General features: G+C 49.6%; 1 protein-coding gene across 1 annotated transcript in view; it reads right to left on the reverse strand.

Moving 5' to 3' along the window:
* Window positions 1-18,690, reverse strand: part of TTBK1 (tau tubulin kinase 1) — a 158,655-nt gene that overhangs the window by 83,765 nt on the left and 56,200 nt on the right. The window contains exon 4 of the mRNA XM_067532893.1: window positions 1,876-1,949. Coding sequence (XP_067388994.1) covers window positions 1,876-1,949 — 74 coding nt within the window. The remainder of the gene's footprint in view (window positions 1-1,875; window positions 1,950-18,690) is intronic.

Below are 18,690 nucleotides of genomic sequence, written 5' to 3' on the forward strand. Positions count from 1 at the left end.
AATTTTTAAAAAAAAGTCACAAATTCTGTCTGAATGGTGTTTACCTGTTAGCTTTAGCTATCGCACATAAGAGCCTTCCAAGGGGCTGACGGAAACACCATTTTGCTGTCTGGCAGATTGTTTGCTCTGAGTATTTGACAGTCCTTGGTGTACGGCACTAGAACACAGTTCGACTCACCGCCCTGGTGCCTCCTGCTGGCTATCTGGGGAATCAGCTCTCAGCAGGGCAGATGCCCCTCTCTACGGTTTCTCATCCTCCGTCCTGTCTCTGCTGGCCCTCTAGCTGAGTCACAATTCATGTTCCCCACCCTTCCGGGGGATTCTGCAGTCCGTTCTAGCCACTTCCCACCATGGCCACTGCAAACCTGTCACCACTGTAATGGTAATCGGGGGAGGCTGAGACCCAGGCTGCCCACTACTCCAGGTCCCGGCCCAGGGACTCTGTGAATGTGGCATCCTTCCACTGCGTCTCCCCCCAACTCCTCCATGGATTTCCCTGGGTCACTTCTCTACAGCCCCAGCACCTTCTCCACCCTGGCTTCAGGGCGTTCAGCTCTGTCCAGTGAGCCCCAGCAGCCAGCCACTGCTCTGTCCAGGATGCTGACAATCCTTCCTCATGGAGCTCCTGGGAGTCTCTCCCCTTGCCCTGCTCTGCTGCTCCCTTTTATACCAAATTCCTGGGCCCTGATTGGCTGTCACATAGCCCCTTCCTATTGGCTACCTTTCAGACAGCTTCTCCAAGGGCCCTCTTAACCCCTTCCAGGCAGTGAAGGGCAGGCGCCCTGCCACAGACACATCTCAGCAGCCTGTGCCACGCCCTCTTTGCTCCATCCACCAGGGCAGCCACCATCATTTGCTGCTCTGCTTCCCTTTCCCCCAGCACCGTGGCTCCTCATCCGTGCTGCCCCGTAAGCATGGAACACCCTCCACGAATTAATTCACACAGCCACTACACTACTCTGAGTGCCAGTTCTCTTCTTTATCCATCTCTGCCATGATGCCCACTGTAAAGGTGACTACCGTTAATGGCTCAGCCGCTGCTCTGCCAGTTTCACTCATTCGTTTATATTATTTAATGTAAAGGTAACCGTCCAAACTGTACCTTGGCTAGTAGATGACACTTTGACTTCCTATTGGTTGTTACTGGCACCCTCACCTCACTATGTTCTGCACCCACCTGTCACACCAGGCATGGTTCGGTTGTAAACTCTCTCGAGCAGAGAGGGCCTTTTATTTTAGGGAGAGACAGCACCCTAGTGCAAGGCAGCCCTGAGGGCAGTCGGCGCCTCTGGGTGCTACTGTCACAAACAATACAATAAATAATAGTCAACAGGCAAACGTGATTGTAAAGCCCCAGCACTGGCAGGGAGATACTCTGGGGCAGGTGTCAAACCTAAATCTACTTTTAACTCATTGTTTGAAACTGGCTCACGGCCAAGATGAAGGGGTGGCTTTAAATTTCCATTTTCTTGGGGTTATTTCCCTCCGCCAGAAGGCCCTCCATCCGCTATGTCTCCCCTGCAGCAACCCCCTCCAGTGATTTAATCTCTTCCCCAGTGAAGGTCCATTGTAGGGTACAGCTGCTTTTGCAATGGGCCCTACACAGAGCCCAAATAGCTCCCTAGGGTGGCTCTTGGAGCTGCAGACTATACAGAGTTACATGGGGAAGGGGAAAGTCTCACCCTGAACCACACAGGGATCTGACAGGCAACAGGCAACAAAAGATCCCCCTCCCTCATCCAGCTAGTTTCCATAGCCTCCACCCCAGCTCTCAATCTCACTCTCCCACTGACTGGGATTTTATCCACGACTTCGAAAAACAACAGCAAATCCCCGCGTGTCTCTAGGACATAAAAGAAGAACAGAAGAACTCACCTGAAGCTGCATGACCACGTAATTAAATTTCTCGTTCCTTCCACAGCCAATAAATCTGCAAACATGGTCTTTCCCTGCAGGGAAATACAAACATACAGAATAGAATATAAGAAACCAGATCCAGCTTCTGCAGAGAAAGAGCTTCACAGTCAGCCTGAAAAGATGGGACTGTTTACCTTACAAGAGGAAGAAGAGGGGACCCAACAAAGGTTTACACAGTAAGAAGAAGGAAAGACATTAGAGAAGGTTGGTTGGGACAGTCAATGAAACTGAAGACTGGCAAATTCCCCTCCCTTCTCCCATCATACAATTAGCCTCTGGAACTCATAGCCACTGGATACCAGTGAAGCCAAGAGCTCAGCAGGAGTCAAAGAGGAACGGGACACTGGTATAACAACCATACCCAGAGTGAGAACAGTACATACTTACAATTAAACCTTCAAGGCCAAAGTTGCTAGCCCCCCTCCTCCGACCCTACTGCCCTCTGTGTCATAAGCAGCAGGATTAGCTTACTGAGATACACCCAGCGACATCTGTCATCTTGGGATCAGTCCAGCTAGCTATCTCTGGCTCCTCCCAACAAGACACTTCTTCCCCACACCTGTCAACAGCCTCAGTTTTGGAATCCTTCCCAGTGACTTCTCTGCGTTACTCCTTTCAGTCCTTTCTCACGCAGGCGTGCCCTGCTGTCATCCTTGGAGCGGGACTCTATCTGTCAGTCCCTCACTCTCTGTGCTTCGCTAATCATATCCTCTGGTCCTTCGTAAGCAGGAGCACGCCCGTCTCCTCTCTGGAGCGGAGTAATGGGTTAGCCAGCTATAGGGCCTTCGCCAGCTTCTCCCTCAGCTGGACCCATCTCCTTACCTAGCTGGCTGGCTTTCAGAGTGCTCAGTACAGCACCCTTTCTCTGCTGATGCCTCCTGGTGTCTGTTCTGTTATGAGGGAGGAGGCAGTCTTCATACTGGGCTCCATCTCCCACCTCAACCCCCACTGAATGGGGAAGAGAGGAGTCTTGCCCTGCCCTCTCTGCAAGACTCCTGGCCCCGGGGCCCTTAAAGAAACAGCAGTGCCATTTCTCCCCAAACACCTCTTACTCCCAGGATGGCTTCCTCTCTCCCAACCACCCTCAGGTCCTTGTATATACAACTGGACTTTTAAAACTCTTAAAGGGCCACACCACCTAATGTGGTGGGCTGACTATTAGGCACTACTACCCTTAAGAGGAGACCACCCCATCACACCCTCCCAGCTGGTGTCATCCACAAATCTTAGAAGCATACTTTCCATTCCATTATCCAAGTCATTAAAAGGAAATATTTAATCGTACCGGACTGAGGACTGACCCCTGCTGGATCCCACGAGGTACATCCTCCTGGTTTGACAGCAAACCATTGATAACTATTTGTTGAGTAAAGTCTTTCAACCAGCTGCACACCCACCTTATAGTAATTTCGTCTAGACCAGTGTTTCCCAACAACCAGTCCGTGGACTACGCCATTCCCTGAGATCTCCCTGACACAGTTTAGGAAGGCAGCAAGCTGGTCCCTGGTATCAAAAAGGTTGAGAAACACTGGTCTAGACCACATTTCCATAGCTTGCTTATGAGAATGTCATGTGGGACTGTGTCCAAAGCCTTACTAAAATCAAGATAAACCATGTTTACTGCTTCCCACCTACCCACAGGCTAGTAACCCAGACAAAGAAGGAAATCAGATTGGTTTGGCATGATTTGTTCTTGATAAATCCACGCTGGCTATTCTTTATAACCCTTATTATCCTCTAGAATCGGTGCTTACAAACTGATTAATAATTTGTTCCAGTATAATTCCAGGTACTGAAGTTAGGCTGACTGGTCTTTAATTTCCTGGGTCCTTTTTGTTTCCCTTTTTAAAAGATAAGTATTAAATTTGCCCTTCTCCAGTCCTCTGGGACCTCACCATCCTCCTCAGGTTCTTGAAGATAATTGCTAACAGTTCCAAGATTACTTCTGCTAGTTCCTTCAGTATCCCAGAATGAATTTTATCAGGCCCTGAGATTTGAATACATCTACCTTATCTAAACATTCTTTAACCTATTCTTTCACTATTTTGGCTTGCATTCCTTCCCCCTTGTTGTTAAGATTAATTGCATTGAGAATCTGGTCACCATTAACCTATTTTGTGAAGACTGAAGCAACATACGCCTAAAACACCTCAGCCTTTTTGATGTCATCAGTTTTTAGTTCCCCTTTCTTGCTAAGTAGAGGACTTTCATCTTTCTCTTGCTCCTAACATCCCTTGCTAGGTGCAACTCATTTTGCGCTTTAGCCTTTCCGGCTTTGTCCCTCCATGCTTGCACGGTTCTTTGAACTTCTCCTCAGCAATTTGTCCATGTTGCCACTTTTAGTAGAATTTCTTTTTGACTTTCAGGTCATTAAAGAGCTCCTGATGGAGCCATATTGGCTTCTTACTATTCTTCCAATCTTTCCTTCACAGTGGGCTAGCTTACAGTTGTGCCTTTAATACTGGTTCAGTGAGAAACTGCCAGCTCTCCTAAACTCCTTTTCCCTTTGGGTATGTGCCAGCAGATCACGGGAAGTGATCATTCCCCTCTATTCGGCATTGGTGAGGTCGCATTTGGAGTATTGTGTCTAGTTTTGGGCCCCCCACTACAACAAGGATGTGGAGAAGTTAGAGAGAGTCCAGCGGAGGGCAACAAAAATGATTAGGGGGCTGGAGCACAAGACTTAGGAGGAGAGGCTGAAGGAACTAGGCTTGTTCAGTCTACAGAAGAGAAGAATGAGGGGGGATTTGATAGCGGCCTTTAACTACCTGAAAGGAGGTTGCAGGGAGGATGGAGCTAGGCTGTTTTCAGTGGTGGCAGATGACAGAACAAGGAGCAACGGTCTTAAGTTGCAGGGGGTAGGTCTAGGTTGGACATTAGGAAAAAGTTTTTCACTAGGAGGGTGGTGAAGCACTGGAATGAGTTATCTAGGGAGGTGGTGGAATCTCCATCTTTAGAGGTTTTTAAGCTGCGGCTTGACAAAACCCTCGCTGGGATTATTTAGCTGAGGTTAGTCCTGCTCTGAGCAGGGGGTTGGACTAGATGACCTCCTGAGGTCCCTTCCAACTCTATGATTCTATGTCTACGTGGCAATTAAAAACCCACGGCTGGCCCAGGACAGCTGACTCAGACTCAGGCTCAGGGGCTGTTTAATTGCAGTGTAGATGTTGGGCTTGGGCGGCAGCCTGAACCCTGGAACCCTCCTACCCCACAGGCTCCTAGAGCCCGGACTGAGCCCAAAGGCCTACACTGCAATTAAAAGCCCATGAGCCACAGCCCCTCAAGCCCAAGTCAGCTGGTCCGGGCCAGCCGTGGGCTTTTAATTGCAGTGTAGACCCCCCAACACCTTAATATCCAGTTCTGGATGTGTCTGCCTTTTTTGTAGTCCATTGTCCTTATTCTGCTGCTCTGACTCCTTCCCTTCCTTAGAGGCATGAAATCTATCATTTCATGATCACTGTCACCCAAACTGCCTTCCAGCTTCCAATTCGCAACCAATTCCTCCCTGTTCGCCAGAATCACGTTCTAAAATGGCATCCCCCAGCCCCCGGTTATTTTCTCCACTTTCTGAAAGGAAAGAAAACCTGTCCTACTGCTCTCCAGACTGTGACACTGCGTGGGGTGGTGCCAGTATGGAGCTGAACCCCCCTCCTCCCCAGTTCCTACTCTAGCTCATCTTCCACCCTGGGACCGACTGTGGAGTGCCGCTGCTAACTGAAGCACCTGGCATGGAGAGGTGGCTAGTCAAGCTGCTGCCTTTGGAAGAACAGGAGCAGCAGCTCTCTGCCAGGCCAGACAGGCACAGCCTGGTCTGTTGAAGGCAGATGTCTACCGCCATCCATGCCTTTGTCATTTTAAGGGCAGGCTATTGCAGTGCGCTCCAGGAGGAGCTGGGACATAAATCAGTTTGGAAGCTGGAACTGGCAGCCACCTGCTGGGTAAGTGGGGCATCCTATAGAGAGCACAGGACATCCACGCTCTAGGACCAGCACTGGCATGTGGGAGCTTCCCCAGAGATTTAAGGCCCTGGTTTTGACCTACAACGTGGCCTGGGACTGGCCTGCAGGAGAGAAGCCTCTATCACTGCCGGGTTGCAGCAGTGGAGGTGCCTATGCTAGATCCCCCTCAAACTGACAGAAAGGGGGCAGTTGACAGGGCATTCACTCTAAGGGCTCCCGGACTCCACAAAGACCTCTTGCCCCTCTTCTGAAACAGCCTAGCTCTGCTCACTTGCAGGGCATGCTGCAAGGCCATCAGCTCTACCCAGCCTTCAAGAGGAGAGTCAGGGGAGCCTGAGGCACTGGCTGACGTGGTGAGTGTTGCTATCACTTGTAGTTAGAGCTGCTGTGAGCGGATTGAAATCTGTATGCAATTTTAGAGAACTGCAGAGCACTCCCAGCCTGCTTACGGGGGGCTTGCTCTTGTTGGAAAGTGAATGAAGAAAGAAAGAAAGAAAGAAGGGTAAATTTCCCAGCAGTGAGATCTATTACGTTCTCAGTCATTCAAAAGAAATGAGGCGTAGGACATTTTAAACTGAGCTAGACAAAGCTCTGGCAATCCTGCACTGCCCTTAGGGGGTGGGCTAGATTACCAAAGGGATATTTGCCATCAGTTTGCTCTATAAGATGGCACTCAGGGACCTCTGGTGCCAATGGGCAGAGAATACAGGGCACATAGGGTTTTACAGGGAGCCCCTGGGTCAGATAGCTGCATAACAGTTCACCAAAGGGTGGCATGTGAGGATGGCACCAAGAGCCTGCTGGTTGTCATAGTCACTACAAAATGTACATATGGATAAAATAAAGGAGTTATGTATCTAGACTGAAAATTATGTTCTTAAGGTCTTGGAGTTAAGGCAGGGCACTGGGAAGTGACATACCTTAAATGTTCCTTTCAGGCAGAGGGCACCTATCTCCCTATCTGGTCATTTGTGTATCCTGTACTGTATGCCTCATTATGTAGATCTATTTGCATACTGAGCACAGGCAACATAAGAGATTGTGCAATTGACAAGAAAGGAAATTCACAGGATGAAACAGTAGGGAGTGCCTTGTTTATGAATAAAGACGAAGGACTGTTCTGATATATCTTGGGGGTGCAAAGAAACACATGGAATCGTTTATCTACGAGGCAAGCTGATGGCATGTCTGTCTGATGAAAGGAGGGTCCCAGCCAATCTGATTGAAAAGCGTTTCAAGGATTTTGGGTGAGCACCACTCTACGTGACATGAGAATATCTAGTTAATTAAGTCTAGGTTCTAGAAGGCATGTTATGATATGATTTTATATGTAACCATCACTTCCCAGTACTTCTCCTTGCTATACTTGAATCTCTGTGCTTTGTTAAATAAACTTATACTTGATTTCACTACAAACAAATCTAAGTGCTGGAGTGAAGCGGAGCGGTGAGCTGAGGTGTACTATTTCTTTAGAAGCAGTGCTGTAGGGGCTGGACATTACAGGGAGACATTCGGAGGTGCTTGCAGATAGGAGTGTGCCTATCGTTTACTGGCAGGGAGACAGCATGGCCTGCATAGGCCTAGCGGGGCGTGTTTGTGTTTTCTGTAGCCATGGGAGGTGGGGAGCTGACATTTTGGAACTAAATGTGTCCTTCGAACTGTATGTGTCCTTATGAACTAAGCTTACAAGATTTTCATGTTTCACTCCTTCTATTTCTATGTATGTCTTTGAACGTGACTGAGTCCTAGCGACTGATATTCTTGCATTGAGGCTGATTAACATGGCCACGTTATAAACCCCAAGTCCAATGAATCAGGAATGAATCCTAGAGACCAATAAAGAAATGAAACTTCAGGATAAAGGCAAATCAATTCCTAAAAACACTGAAAATACCCACGCAGCTGAGATTTGCTGCTAGGACCATGGTCCTGCTCTGCCCAGCTGGGAATACTTCTAACCCATGCTCTCTGATCACGTGTACAAGGAATATAGGCTCAACAGCCCTGAGGTGCAATGACTTCTTCTCACTTTTCAGCTCCAATAGGCACCAGATAATTAGCACGTTTTCTGTCCCAGAGAAGCCCCTAGGAAAGGCATGGTGCTAATGCATAGCCAGCCTACTGTGTGCATGGTGGGAATAAGGGCTGCAGCAGGCATGGCTCGGGACACGGGCAAGGATGCTGCCCGTCAGACTATCAGCATTCCAGAGCAGCATGAAGCAGGGACAGCCCTAGCAGGAACCCCAGGATACTCTTTCTCTGTATCGCGGAAGATGACATCCAATAGTAGAGACTCTGCCATTCTCTCCTCTGAGGCTGGGGAGAAGGACCCCAACCTGGAGAACAGCGGAAGAGGAGTCAAGTACATCTTAGAGCAGAAGGGAGGAAGGTACCAGAGAGTCAGCAGGTGCCTTTGTTTTGTCAGAGTGAATCTGTAAGGGCTGGTACCTGAACCATTTTCCTGGTAGATAAAGTAACCGTGAACTCCCAGACAGATCACGGCAGACCCTGGCAAACAGAGCAAGTCTGAAACCCCTTCCACCCATGCACCCCCCTCGACACCAGGGGCACACAGCACACACTTGGCTATTTATTTGGCCACACAATAAGTGTCTGCAAAGGGATGAGAAGTGAATTACACAGAGCCAAGACTGCAGCACTCTCCCCTCGTGAGAGCAACACAGGTATTCAGAGGAAAGGCACTGGGAACGGTACCTGACAGCTACCTGTGAACAAACGGGCAAACCAAGGAAGGACCCTCTTGCGTCAGGAGATGCCCACCTCTGCCTCCCCCTGCAGTGAGCAGGGAACAAGCAATGCACCACCGCTCAGTGCCTGCTGTGATCAGATCATGATGCAATCAGCCCCCTGCATGGCTATGACAGACAGCATCTGCACCTCACACAACTGTTCAATATTCAGAAGATCCCTGCACTGCAGAGTAAAATTAATCAGAGGCCTGCGTAACGAGATTGTTAAACTGAGCAAGAGGAATTCACAGGGAAAATGCCACCGTGAACTGTGGGAGCTTGTAAATATGGGAGCAGGCGTCCTGTGGCGTAAGGTCAAGGAGAAGCAGACATGGCTTCACGCTGCGGCAGTCGGCGGCAGCACAGTATCTCTGTGGCAGAACTAACAGACAAGGAGCTCAGCACCCAGCATGCACTGCATGCGCACACGTCCTCTCCTACCCCGAGCTCTCACTAAGCAGCCATTCTGCCTCTGCCTACAGAGAGAGGCCGGAGCCCTGAGGAACACCCCCTCAGAATCCCCGAGCCACAGTCCCAGTGAGCGTCTGACACTTTCCTTATCACTGCACAAAAGATGCCAGAGCCACATTTTGCAAAGAGATCTTCTTAAAGGGACTATCTCCACTGCAGCAGGGCCCCACCCAGCACCAGCTCAGCATACAGCGTAGGAACGCTGCTTGATCCAACAGTTTACAGGAGTTCCTCCCCACAGGAGCACAGAGCAGGGCAAAGGGGATAAATCCACTGGGTTTACACACAGCATGTAGCTAAAGTGGAGTCAAGGTTGCTGCCACCAGGGCCAGATTAAGGCACGGTACTCGAGGCTTGTGGACGAGGGCCCTGACGCCTTAAGCCATGTGCAAACCCTAAACAGAGCATTAACATTACAACAACAAACACCAGACATTTAAGAAAGTCAGGAAACAAGAGTAAAGGTAATTCTTCGCACACAACACCCCCTAAAATAACCTTAACTCTGCCCCTGCAGAAATGCCCGAAGGGACTCAGTATTGTAACCCTCCATTTTGTAAGTGTCCCATCCGCTCTGGAAAGTGACACCCAGGCATCATTGCACCAAGCAGACATGTCTCTCTCTGCCAGCATCCCCAAAGCAGGTGCAGATGCTCAGGAAATGAGGAGAGAGTGCTACTCTCACAGTCACAAGGTCCTTCCCGCCAAATGAGAAAAATAAAACTCTGCTCCTTCCTTTCCTTCATTAGACATACCCACCACAAACTCCTGGAGGGCAACATCACTTCGACCATTCCCTGGACCTGTGGCAGGGATCTCATCCTGACCCGCTCCTCTGAGCCACACTCTGTGCCCACGAGGGGGAGAAAGCAACTAGCAAGATGAGCACAAGAGGTGACCCTTCCCTTTGTAACTCGTGACTTCTCCATGCCCTTGCCTAACCAAGGCTGATTGCCATCTGTGTCTGACACCGACTAATCTCCAAGCAGAAGCGTGGTCCGGTGCTGGTTCTGTAAAGCAATATGCATGCCTGCCATACCAAGGTACAATCCACACTAATGAGTAGCCACATCATCCCTGCCCTGTAACCTGGGGTGCCCTTTAAAATGCCTTCCTGCTCACAAACAGCCTCCAGACTGTAAGTCACTCCCAGCTAGGTCTGTGTGCATGCACTGCAGCCAGCCAGACACACCTGGGCTCTCACCAGCCTCAAAAATGACTCCAACACACTCCCAGTCCCAGGTTTTCCTCCAGGAATGTATGCCCTGTACTGCCCATCCCTCTCCTGGACAGTACAGGTATATTAAGTCCGTTTTTCCTTTAAGGGTATAATATGGTAACAACTTGTTACCCCAAATGGAGTTACCCAGATACTTCATCTTGAACACACTGGATTAGATAAAACAAAGAAACAAGTTTATTAGCTACAAAGAGAGGTTTGAAATTAGCACAAGTAATGAGGCATATGAGTCAGAAATAGTTACAAGAAATAAAAAGATAAACATTTACTGATGTCTAACTTAATAAATTATATTAGACACAAGGCAAAGTTCTCTCACCACTTGCTTTTGGCCGTCTTATTGATCAAACTCTTTAGGTAAGACCCCTCCCTGATCTCCTTCGTCTCTTCAGGTGCAGTCAATGCAGTAGGAGGCGCAGGGAGGGTGCCTGCGGGTGTTTGTCCCTTCTTTTTTATCGTTTCTGTCCCTCTCCTAAAAAACATAGCCTCTAAGAAACAGGAGTCAAAGAATCTATGTGGAAGGATGTTCCCTGCTGGTTTTTTCACCTGTTTGAACTTGCTTGATTTCCCTTCCTGCTTGATGACTGTGTTTACTGCTTAAATGCAAATTAAGCAGAGCACACATTCCTTTGTTTAGGACAGACCCAACTGCCAACTTCTGCTTGGGCAGGACTGTGGGGTTTGGAACATGTGCTAATAACACCATACCGAGAAATCTTGTAACTTCACATAAGATGTTGCCACATATATTTTACCAGGACAATACTGACCAGCAAATGACGAGTTTTCACATGTTACCTTACACGGCATACTTTGTACAAAGATTATTGCAATAGTGAGAGGGAGTGAACACAGGTGTGTACTCTTTCACAATGCCACAGTGCTGTATGGTAATAAGTGAGGCAGAGGCGGAGAAATGCACCAGCACCACCCATGCCATAGAGCACATCTGGCAGGGAATGGGGATGAATCTGCATGAAGACTGACCTTCCAACCTGGGTCACCTTGTAGTCACCCATGTCAGTAGTAAGATTTGCTTCCACACATGACAAGGGGTGGAAAAGATGGAAGGCAATGTCACAGAGCTCCACGGGCCCTTGCTGATCTACTGATGGGCAGCCTACTGCTTCTAGTGCAATCTGGTTTTTACTTTTATTTGCTACTGTGTATAATTTGTGTGTCTACCCTACTTTTCTTCAGTGCAGCAATACTGCTGATGGCTGCTCTGCTGCCAGAGCCCAGGCAGCTGGGGGAGGGGGACCCTGCATTATGCCATGGGTCACATGGGAGAAGCCACAACAGCACAGTCTGTATGCAGATCCACACTCACTCACTCAGCAGGCTGCACACAATCACCACCGGACAGCCGGTCTGCAGCTTGAGCTGCAGGCAGCTTTGCCAGCCCCCCAGTGACTGAGAGGCTGCAAGTCTAGCAAGAGATTGAGAAGGCACCTCTTCTGAAGCACAGGGAGAAGCAGATGAATTGCTCTCAGCCCTCCTTGCACTGTCTGGATGATGTCTAAGTAAATCCCAGGGGAACAGACAAGCTCATAATCTCGCCAGGAATGCCATGGGGAATTCCTTCCAGATAAAACAGCTGATGATCCTGGTAGGGCCCTGAGGATCTGAAAGATGGGATGTCTGGGAGGATGAGCTCCAAAATCTGTTCCAGATGGTGCTGAGGCCAGACCAGACAACCCCCAGATCTACAACAAAGAGAGGGGAGAACCCAGCGCTGAAGTGGAAGCCCACTCAGGTTGGGACGGGGGAAGGGGAGAGATGAGGTCAAACCATGTTGGAGAGGGCCTGGAACCAGAGAGCGCCCATGTCTAGGGCTGCTGGGGAGAGCCCAAGGAGACACTGACACCAGACAGTCACAGCCAATGTTCCCCCTCGGATCCAAGTCCAACAAATCCTGGTCCTTTTCACTACCGGCAGACGGAGGCCGTGAAACCTGCTGGTAGCCCTGGACCCAACAGACCCACTGCATCCTTCGTGGTCTTGGAATCGTGAGATACTGGGGAAGCCCTTGGCACTGGCGCATCATACCCAGGCACGGCTTCTGCTGCGGTCCAGCCCAGGAGAGGCTGCTGCCTGCACTGAAGAGCCCTGAGTTCTGACCCACCGAGCCTTCGTCTCTACCAGAACTGACCCAAGGAGGAACTTGCCTCGCTCAGTGTCCTGGCTCCAGACCAAGAAGCAGGTGCCAGTTTGGACACAAGAGCCTCCCTGGCCCCTGAAGAAGGGCAGAGAGCCAAGGATGTGCCTTATGCTTCCCAAAAAGACCTTCCCTCAACACCCAAGGGCTTGGCCAGTAGGTCTACTCCTGCAGGAGTGCCTATAGGAGATTCTCTCTGCTCTGCCTGGCCTTGGGATAAGGCTCTATGGAGAGAATTTCGGGATAGGGAACTGTCCTTCCCCCAGGCAGGCGAAGCAGTGGGTGAGGCCTCCTCGCAGGAGGCCCCCTGCTCAGAGCCAGGCCATCTGATGTCCAGGTGGGCTACCAGATCCAGGCAGTAGCCTACAGAACACACTAACATCACCCACCACACTGAAGCTTTCCCCGTTACAGTCTGGGTACAGGATAGCGCTGCTGAAAGGGGAGGTCTAACAGAGCCCAGGCACAGAGCACCAGGTCTGCTCATGGCCGCCATGCCCCTTTCCCACCCTCATGTCTGGAGAGCAAGAGGCTGCGAGGGAGAGCACGTGGGCTCTTGCGAAATCCCAGTGGTCCGCAGCGCTACAAGACATGGCCTACTAGGGGGAATGTGCAGAGGCCTCCCCAAGAACCACCGTGTGGCCGGCGGCATGGCATCCAGGCTATAACACACTATCCACTCTAGACAGCCCACATCTACTGCCTTCTCCTCAACGATTCCTTCTGTAAACCTCTTAACAAATCCTGAGCCTGCTTCCGCCTCGCTCCCCAGGGCTGCCTACCACTCTGCCCGCCACCAGCTCCACAGTTCCAGTGTGCCCCTACCCCATCTCTGCCCAGACCCTCAGCCACACCCTCCTCTCCTCTCCACTCCCGCTAGCTGATGGATTGCCTATCACCTGGCCCATCCCCAGTGCCAGGTGTAACTATGGACACAATGCAGCTTCCTGCCTTCCACCTAGAAAAGCCACAGAGCCTGAGCCCTACCATCCAGGACAGTAACACCACTTTGCATCAGTCGGGCCCATTCTAAAAATCTTTCTGAAACACTCCATCATCCCCTCACATCTTACTCCCTTCCAGTCTCAGCCCTCTCCCTTCCCTTGAGCCTTCACGGCATTGTGCCAATCTGGGACCCCTCGCCACCCCAACAACTCCTGTTGAAAACCCCCACCATGCAGGCCTCTTCGTTTCCCCTCCCTCAGCACTGCTTTTCCCTCTCCCTTTGTCACAATATCGTTTCACTCAGCAAAGCATCTATTGACTTGTTAGTCATAAACCCATGCTGCTTGCTGTGGTTCCATTATTTACTACTTTTCTGTCCCTTGCAATTTGTTAGGTTGATTTGCCAGTTAGATTTTCCAGAGAAGAACTACCAGGATTGCTCTGTCCCGTTTACGAAGATCAGGACCGCGCTGGCTGTTTTCCAAGCCTTTGGTGTCTCCCCACACAACTGTCAGAAAGAACTCTCTGGGCCTCAGCACATCTCTGAGCCAGTTCCCTACCTGACTTTACATGCCTGTCCTGATGGGGTGGTTTGTGCTCACATGAGCATCCCCCTTCCTGCTTTGTATCAATAATTCAAACACAGCATCTTCCTTCCTTCATAATTGTCCAAACCGCTCAATTACTTTTCTTGTCAAAGACAAACCCTAAAATAAAGAAGCAGGTCAGTCATGTCAAACCCCTGAATGTCACATCCCTGTTGTTTTACTCATGTGCTTTCTCCCCTAATATATTTGTGAAAGCCCTTCTTGGTCCCAGTGAGCCCTTTGTCAGCACCATCTCAGCCTGCCTTGTTTACTGGCCTTCCTCTTTCTCCCTCAAGTCTTTACTCAGTTTGCTTCTGTTCTTTCCCCTTTTCTCCATTTCCCCTGCCCCAGTCCCTCATGGCACCACACTGGCCACTGCTTGCCCCGTGTGTTCTTTTTCCCCCAGAGGAAAGGCAGTCTATTTTACACCTTGCATACAGCACCTCTTGGAACTTCTCAGCCTTCCTTCACATGCATTGCTTTAGATACTTCTCCCCCCTGCACGGTGGTAACGAACAGCTCCTGCCCAGCTAGACATATTCACCTCTCTCCCGTTAGTGTTGGGGCTAGTGCAAGTGACAGGGGGCAGAATCTGACACTTGATTTTTAATTCCTCATAACTTACTGTATTGAAATCTCAGACCCTTGCCCTGCTGTGCTCTCGAGCCCACTCCATGAGACTATATGCAGACCCGACACCACGCTTCCTTATCACCATGACTTTATCACTCAGGCCCTCCTTAGCAGCCCAGAGTGACTTCTCCTCTGCTTGGATTCTCTCCACTTTTGGGATCTCTGTGTTCAGTTACATTTGTTACCACAGAGTGATCGAGAGGCCAGATTGCCCCTCTCATGGGAGAAGCTGTGGGAGAGGGTGTGGGGTTGGGAAGGACCTTCCTTGGCTTGTTCTGTCAGGAGGTGAGGAATGACAATGGCCCCGCTCCATGCGGACTTGCTGGCTGGGTTTCAGGACGGAGCTGTTGCCCACCAGGGGAGTTTCCCGGTGCCTAGGGGTATACACACCAGGCACTGTGCCTCTGCCCCAGTTCTGAAACCCTGCCACTTGGCAGCATAGTTTCCAGCCCTCCACCCATCTTGCAGCCCTCCGTGGGGGTGGAGGGTCTCTGCAGTCCCGAGGGGTCTCTGCCAAAGATAACACCACTTCCCATAATACATCCCCAGAGGAGCTCCCCAAACCCAGCCCTCCTGTTTCTGCCCAGGTGTGGGCGCAGGGAGGATGCTGTGCCAGGAGCTAAGCCAACCTGCCTTTCCAAGGAATTTAAAGCATACCCTTAATACAAGGATGTGCAACTCTGAGTGCAGGGATTGTGCCTTTAGGGGCTGAGCTTCGCAGGGAGAGTCTGGACAGGGTGCAGTGAAGCTCTTGTTGTTACGCACAGCCCATTGGAACTGGACACAGAATAAAGATCTCTTGCAAACTCCTGAAGCACTGAGGCCCAGCTCCACAAAGGGGCTGAGATACCCAAGCCTCAGTTTAGGCACCACCGAGACCCCCAAGTCCTTTGCTCGGCTGCTACCTTACCCTGGAGGTGCCTAAACTCACTCAGTGCCTAAATGTTCAGGGTAAAAGTTCCCTCAGCACCTACATTTCTGCCTCTGGGTCTGCGCACTGCTGCCTCCCTCTAGGCATCCAGACCCCTATCTCCCAGCTAAGCCCCAGGGAGATTCACAGGGGATGGGGCTTAAACACCAGTACCTAAAAAATGTTCATCTACATGCCAGAAACCTTCCGGGGGAGGAATTCAGCGAGCAAGATAGAGACCACTATGGTTACGTCTACCCAGCAACTCGACAGCGTGGCTGGCCTGGGCCGGCCGACTGCTTCATTGATGTGCTGGCTTCCAAGCTCGGGCTGGAGCCCAGCCTCCATGACCCTGCGAGGCAGGAGAGTCCCAGAGCCTGGGCTCCAGCCTGAGGCTCAGTACTCTACACATCAATGAAACAGCCCCAGAGCCCACGCCTGAGCCGGCTGGCCTGGGGCAGCCCTAGGTCGTTCTTTGCTGTGTGGACAGACGCTGTGTGCGGGTCGTGCATGAACAATGACAGAAAACAGAAGTAAGGAAATCGAGGTTCCCACTGCGCAAAGCATGAATTCACAAGTGGCAGTGTAGATAACAAGTAGCTAGTTGATATGAAGAGTCGTGTGTGATAAGCTCGCAGATGCAGCTTTGCTTACCAGTACGTTTGGTAACACATGGATGGTTCGGGATCCATACAGGGATTGGTTCACAAAATCAGTAAGCCAATCATAAAGCGCAGGATATAATGTAGAATGTAATGCGCATGTGCTAGTCTGTTTTAGACTATGCATATAATCTGGTGCACAGCGATGTACTGTGGAGTTGTGGTGCCTCCTACCCCACTGCCACGCCTGAGCCTGATCACCTCCCATGTAGCTTTATGAAATGCCAATAAAGAAACCTCAGTGACGAGTCTGGATTCCAGAGAACTGGAAGAAGCGTTCTCCCAGAACTGGACGAGGCGCTCTGGATAAGCTGATTGTGAGGAAATCGCGACATTTTGGTGCCAAAACCCAGGACCCACTCGTCTAAAGCAGGTAAAATACCTTCAGTGACACTTCCCAAGTAAACCTGGGATCTCCCGGTCTGGAGCAGCCAATACACTCCTTAGTGTGAGGGTTGCTATCTAATAGTAAGGGAAATGGCACTGACAGGGTTTAAGTAGGAGGAAGCCAGTACCGTGCTGGAGGGCTGGATTAAATCCAAGGGTGAACCCTTTGGACTCCCCAGAAAAGTGATAGGAGACAGGGACCAGGTGGAAGAAGGAACTCCAGTAAGTGGAGCAAAATGTAAAAAACAAATAAGAAGGAAAAAAACATGTTGACAATTCAGTAAGATAAGTGAAATAGAGGGGGGTATTTTGGATATCTATGTAAAAGAATTACTGGCAGGGCACAAAAAGGTCTCTTAGAATCATAGAATCATAGAATATTAGAGTTGGAAGGGACCTCAGGAGGTCATCTAGTCCAACCCCCTGCTCAAAGCAGGACTAACCTCAGCTATATCATCCCAACCAGGGCTTTGTCAAGCCTCAGCTTAAAAACCTGTAAGGATGGAGATTCCACCACCTCCCTAGGTAACCCATTCCAATGCTTCACCACCCTCCTAGTAAAAAACTTTTTCCTAATGTCCAACCTAGACCTCCCCCTGCAACTTGAGACCGTTGCTCCTTGTTCTGTCATCTGCCACCACCGAGAACAGCCTAGCCCCATCCTCCCTAGAACCCCCTTTCAGGTAGTTAAAAGCCGCTATCAAATCCCCCCTCACTCTTCTCTTTTGCAGACTAAACAAGCCCAGTTCCCTCAGCCTCTCCTCATAAGTCCTGTGCTCCAGCCCCCTAATCATTTTGGTTGCCCTCCGCTGCACTCTCTCCAAATTGTCCACAATGGGGGGCCCAAAACTGGACACAGTATTCTAAATGCGGCCTCACCAATGCCGAATAGAGGGGAATAATCACTTCCCGTGACCTGCTGGCAATGCCCCTCCTAATGCAGCCCAATATTCCATTAGCCTTCTTGACAACCAGGGCACACTGCTGACTCATATCCAGCTTTTTATCCACCGTTACCCCCAGGTCCTTTTCTGCAGAGCTGCTGCCCAGCTCGTCGGTCCCCAGTCTCTTGAATGTCACTGGAGCTTTAAAGAATCCCTGGACAGCCATGGAGGAACAGTAATTGTAGCTAAAGAATAACTGCAAAAAAGTGCAAAGATAAGCACAGAGCCCACGAGAAAAGTCCGCTGAGAAATGTGTCACTTTGGGAGACAGGTAAGTTATTTAAGGAAAAAGGTATGCGCTGTTATAGAGGAGGGCTTGCACAAGTTAACACTGCAGAGCTCAGAGGGAATTAAACAGTCAGCTTGTGGAAAAGTTCCAAAGTGGAAGTAAAAGTGTGAATGAGGATGTTGAAGTGTTAAAAGCTTGGTTTAATAATAAATCCCTGTTATGTCAGTACAACTCTGTAGAGTCGTGACTGGTGAAACCCTGACATCAAATTATACTAGGGGGTCAGGTGGTGATTATTGCCACCATTATGTTTTTGTCCCCAGGAGCTTTTACAGCCATTCTGAAGGAAAATGGACTCTTTTCCTGAGGTAATGGTCTGTAAATAATAAAGTATAAATCACTGCTGGAAGCAGACAGACATCATCATTTGACTATGGACAAAAATTACTCAGAATGAAATAGGGATTTCTATTTGGCTTGTCTGCTTCAGAACATGTGTGGATGTATCCTGGATACACTGGCGCAGAAAAATTAACAGCAACACAAGAGTGTTGATCATCTCAAACAACAGATTGTAAGGAAGAAAAGGGGAAAACACTAGTAAGTTAAAAGAGAAATACCGCCTGTCAGAAAAAAGAAAAATTAAAGGGTTACAATCAGCTTACTAAAGTCTCCAATAGTTGAGACATAGAAGGAAAATAAGGGAGTAAAAATAGCAGTAAAACAAAATGTGGCTAAGAAACAGCAATTATTGAGTTCTCACCTGTGCAAAACTTAAATATAAAAATAAAATTGCAGTTTAGAAATGTGAGCAACTCAAATGTATCATCTGCTCATAACTTACAATTTACAAAGCAAAGACTTCAGGAGTGTAAGACCATTTTAGGAAAGAAGTAGA

Source organism: Emydura macquarii, unplaced genomic scaffold, assembly GCF_026122565.2.
Source record: "Emydura macquarii macquarii isolate MOO-44397 ecotype Brisbane River unplaced genomic scaffold, CSIRO-AGI_Emac_v2 contig_3305, whole genome shotgun sequence".
Lineage (NCBI taxonomy): Eukaryota > Metazoa > Chordata > Testudines > Chelidae > Emydura > Emydura macquarii.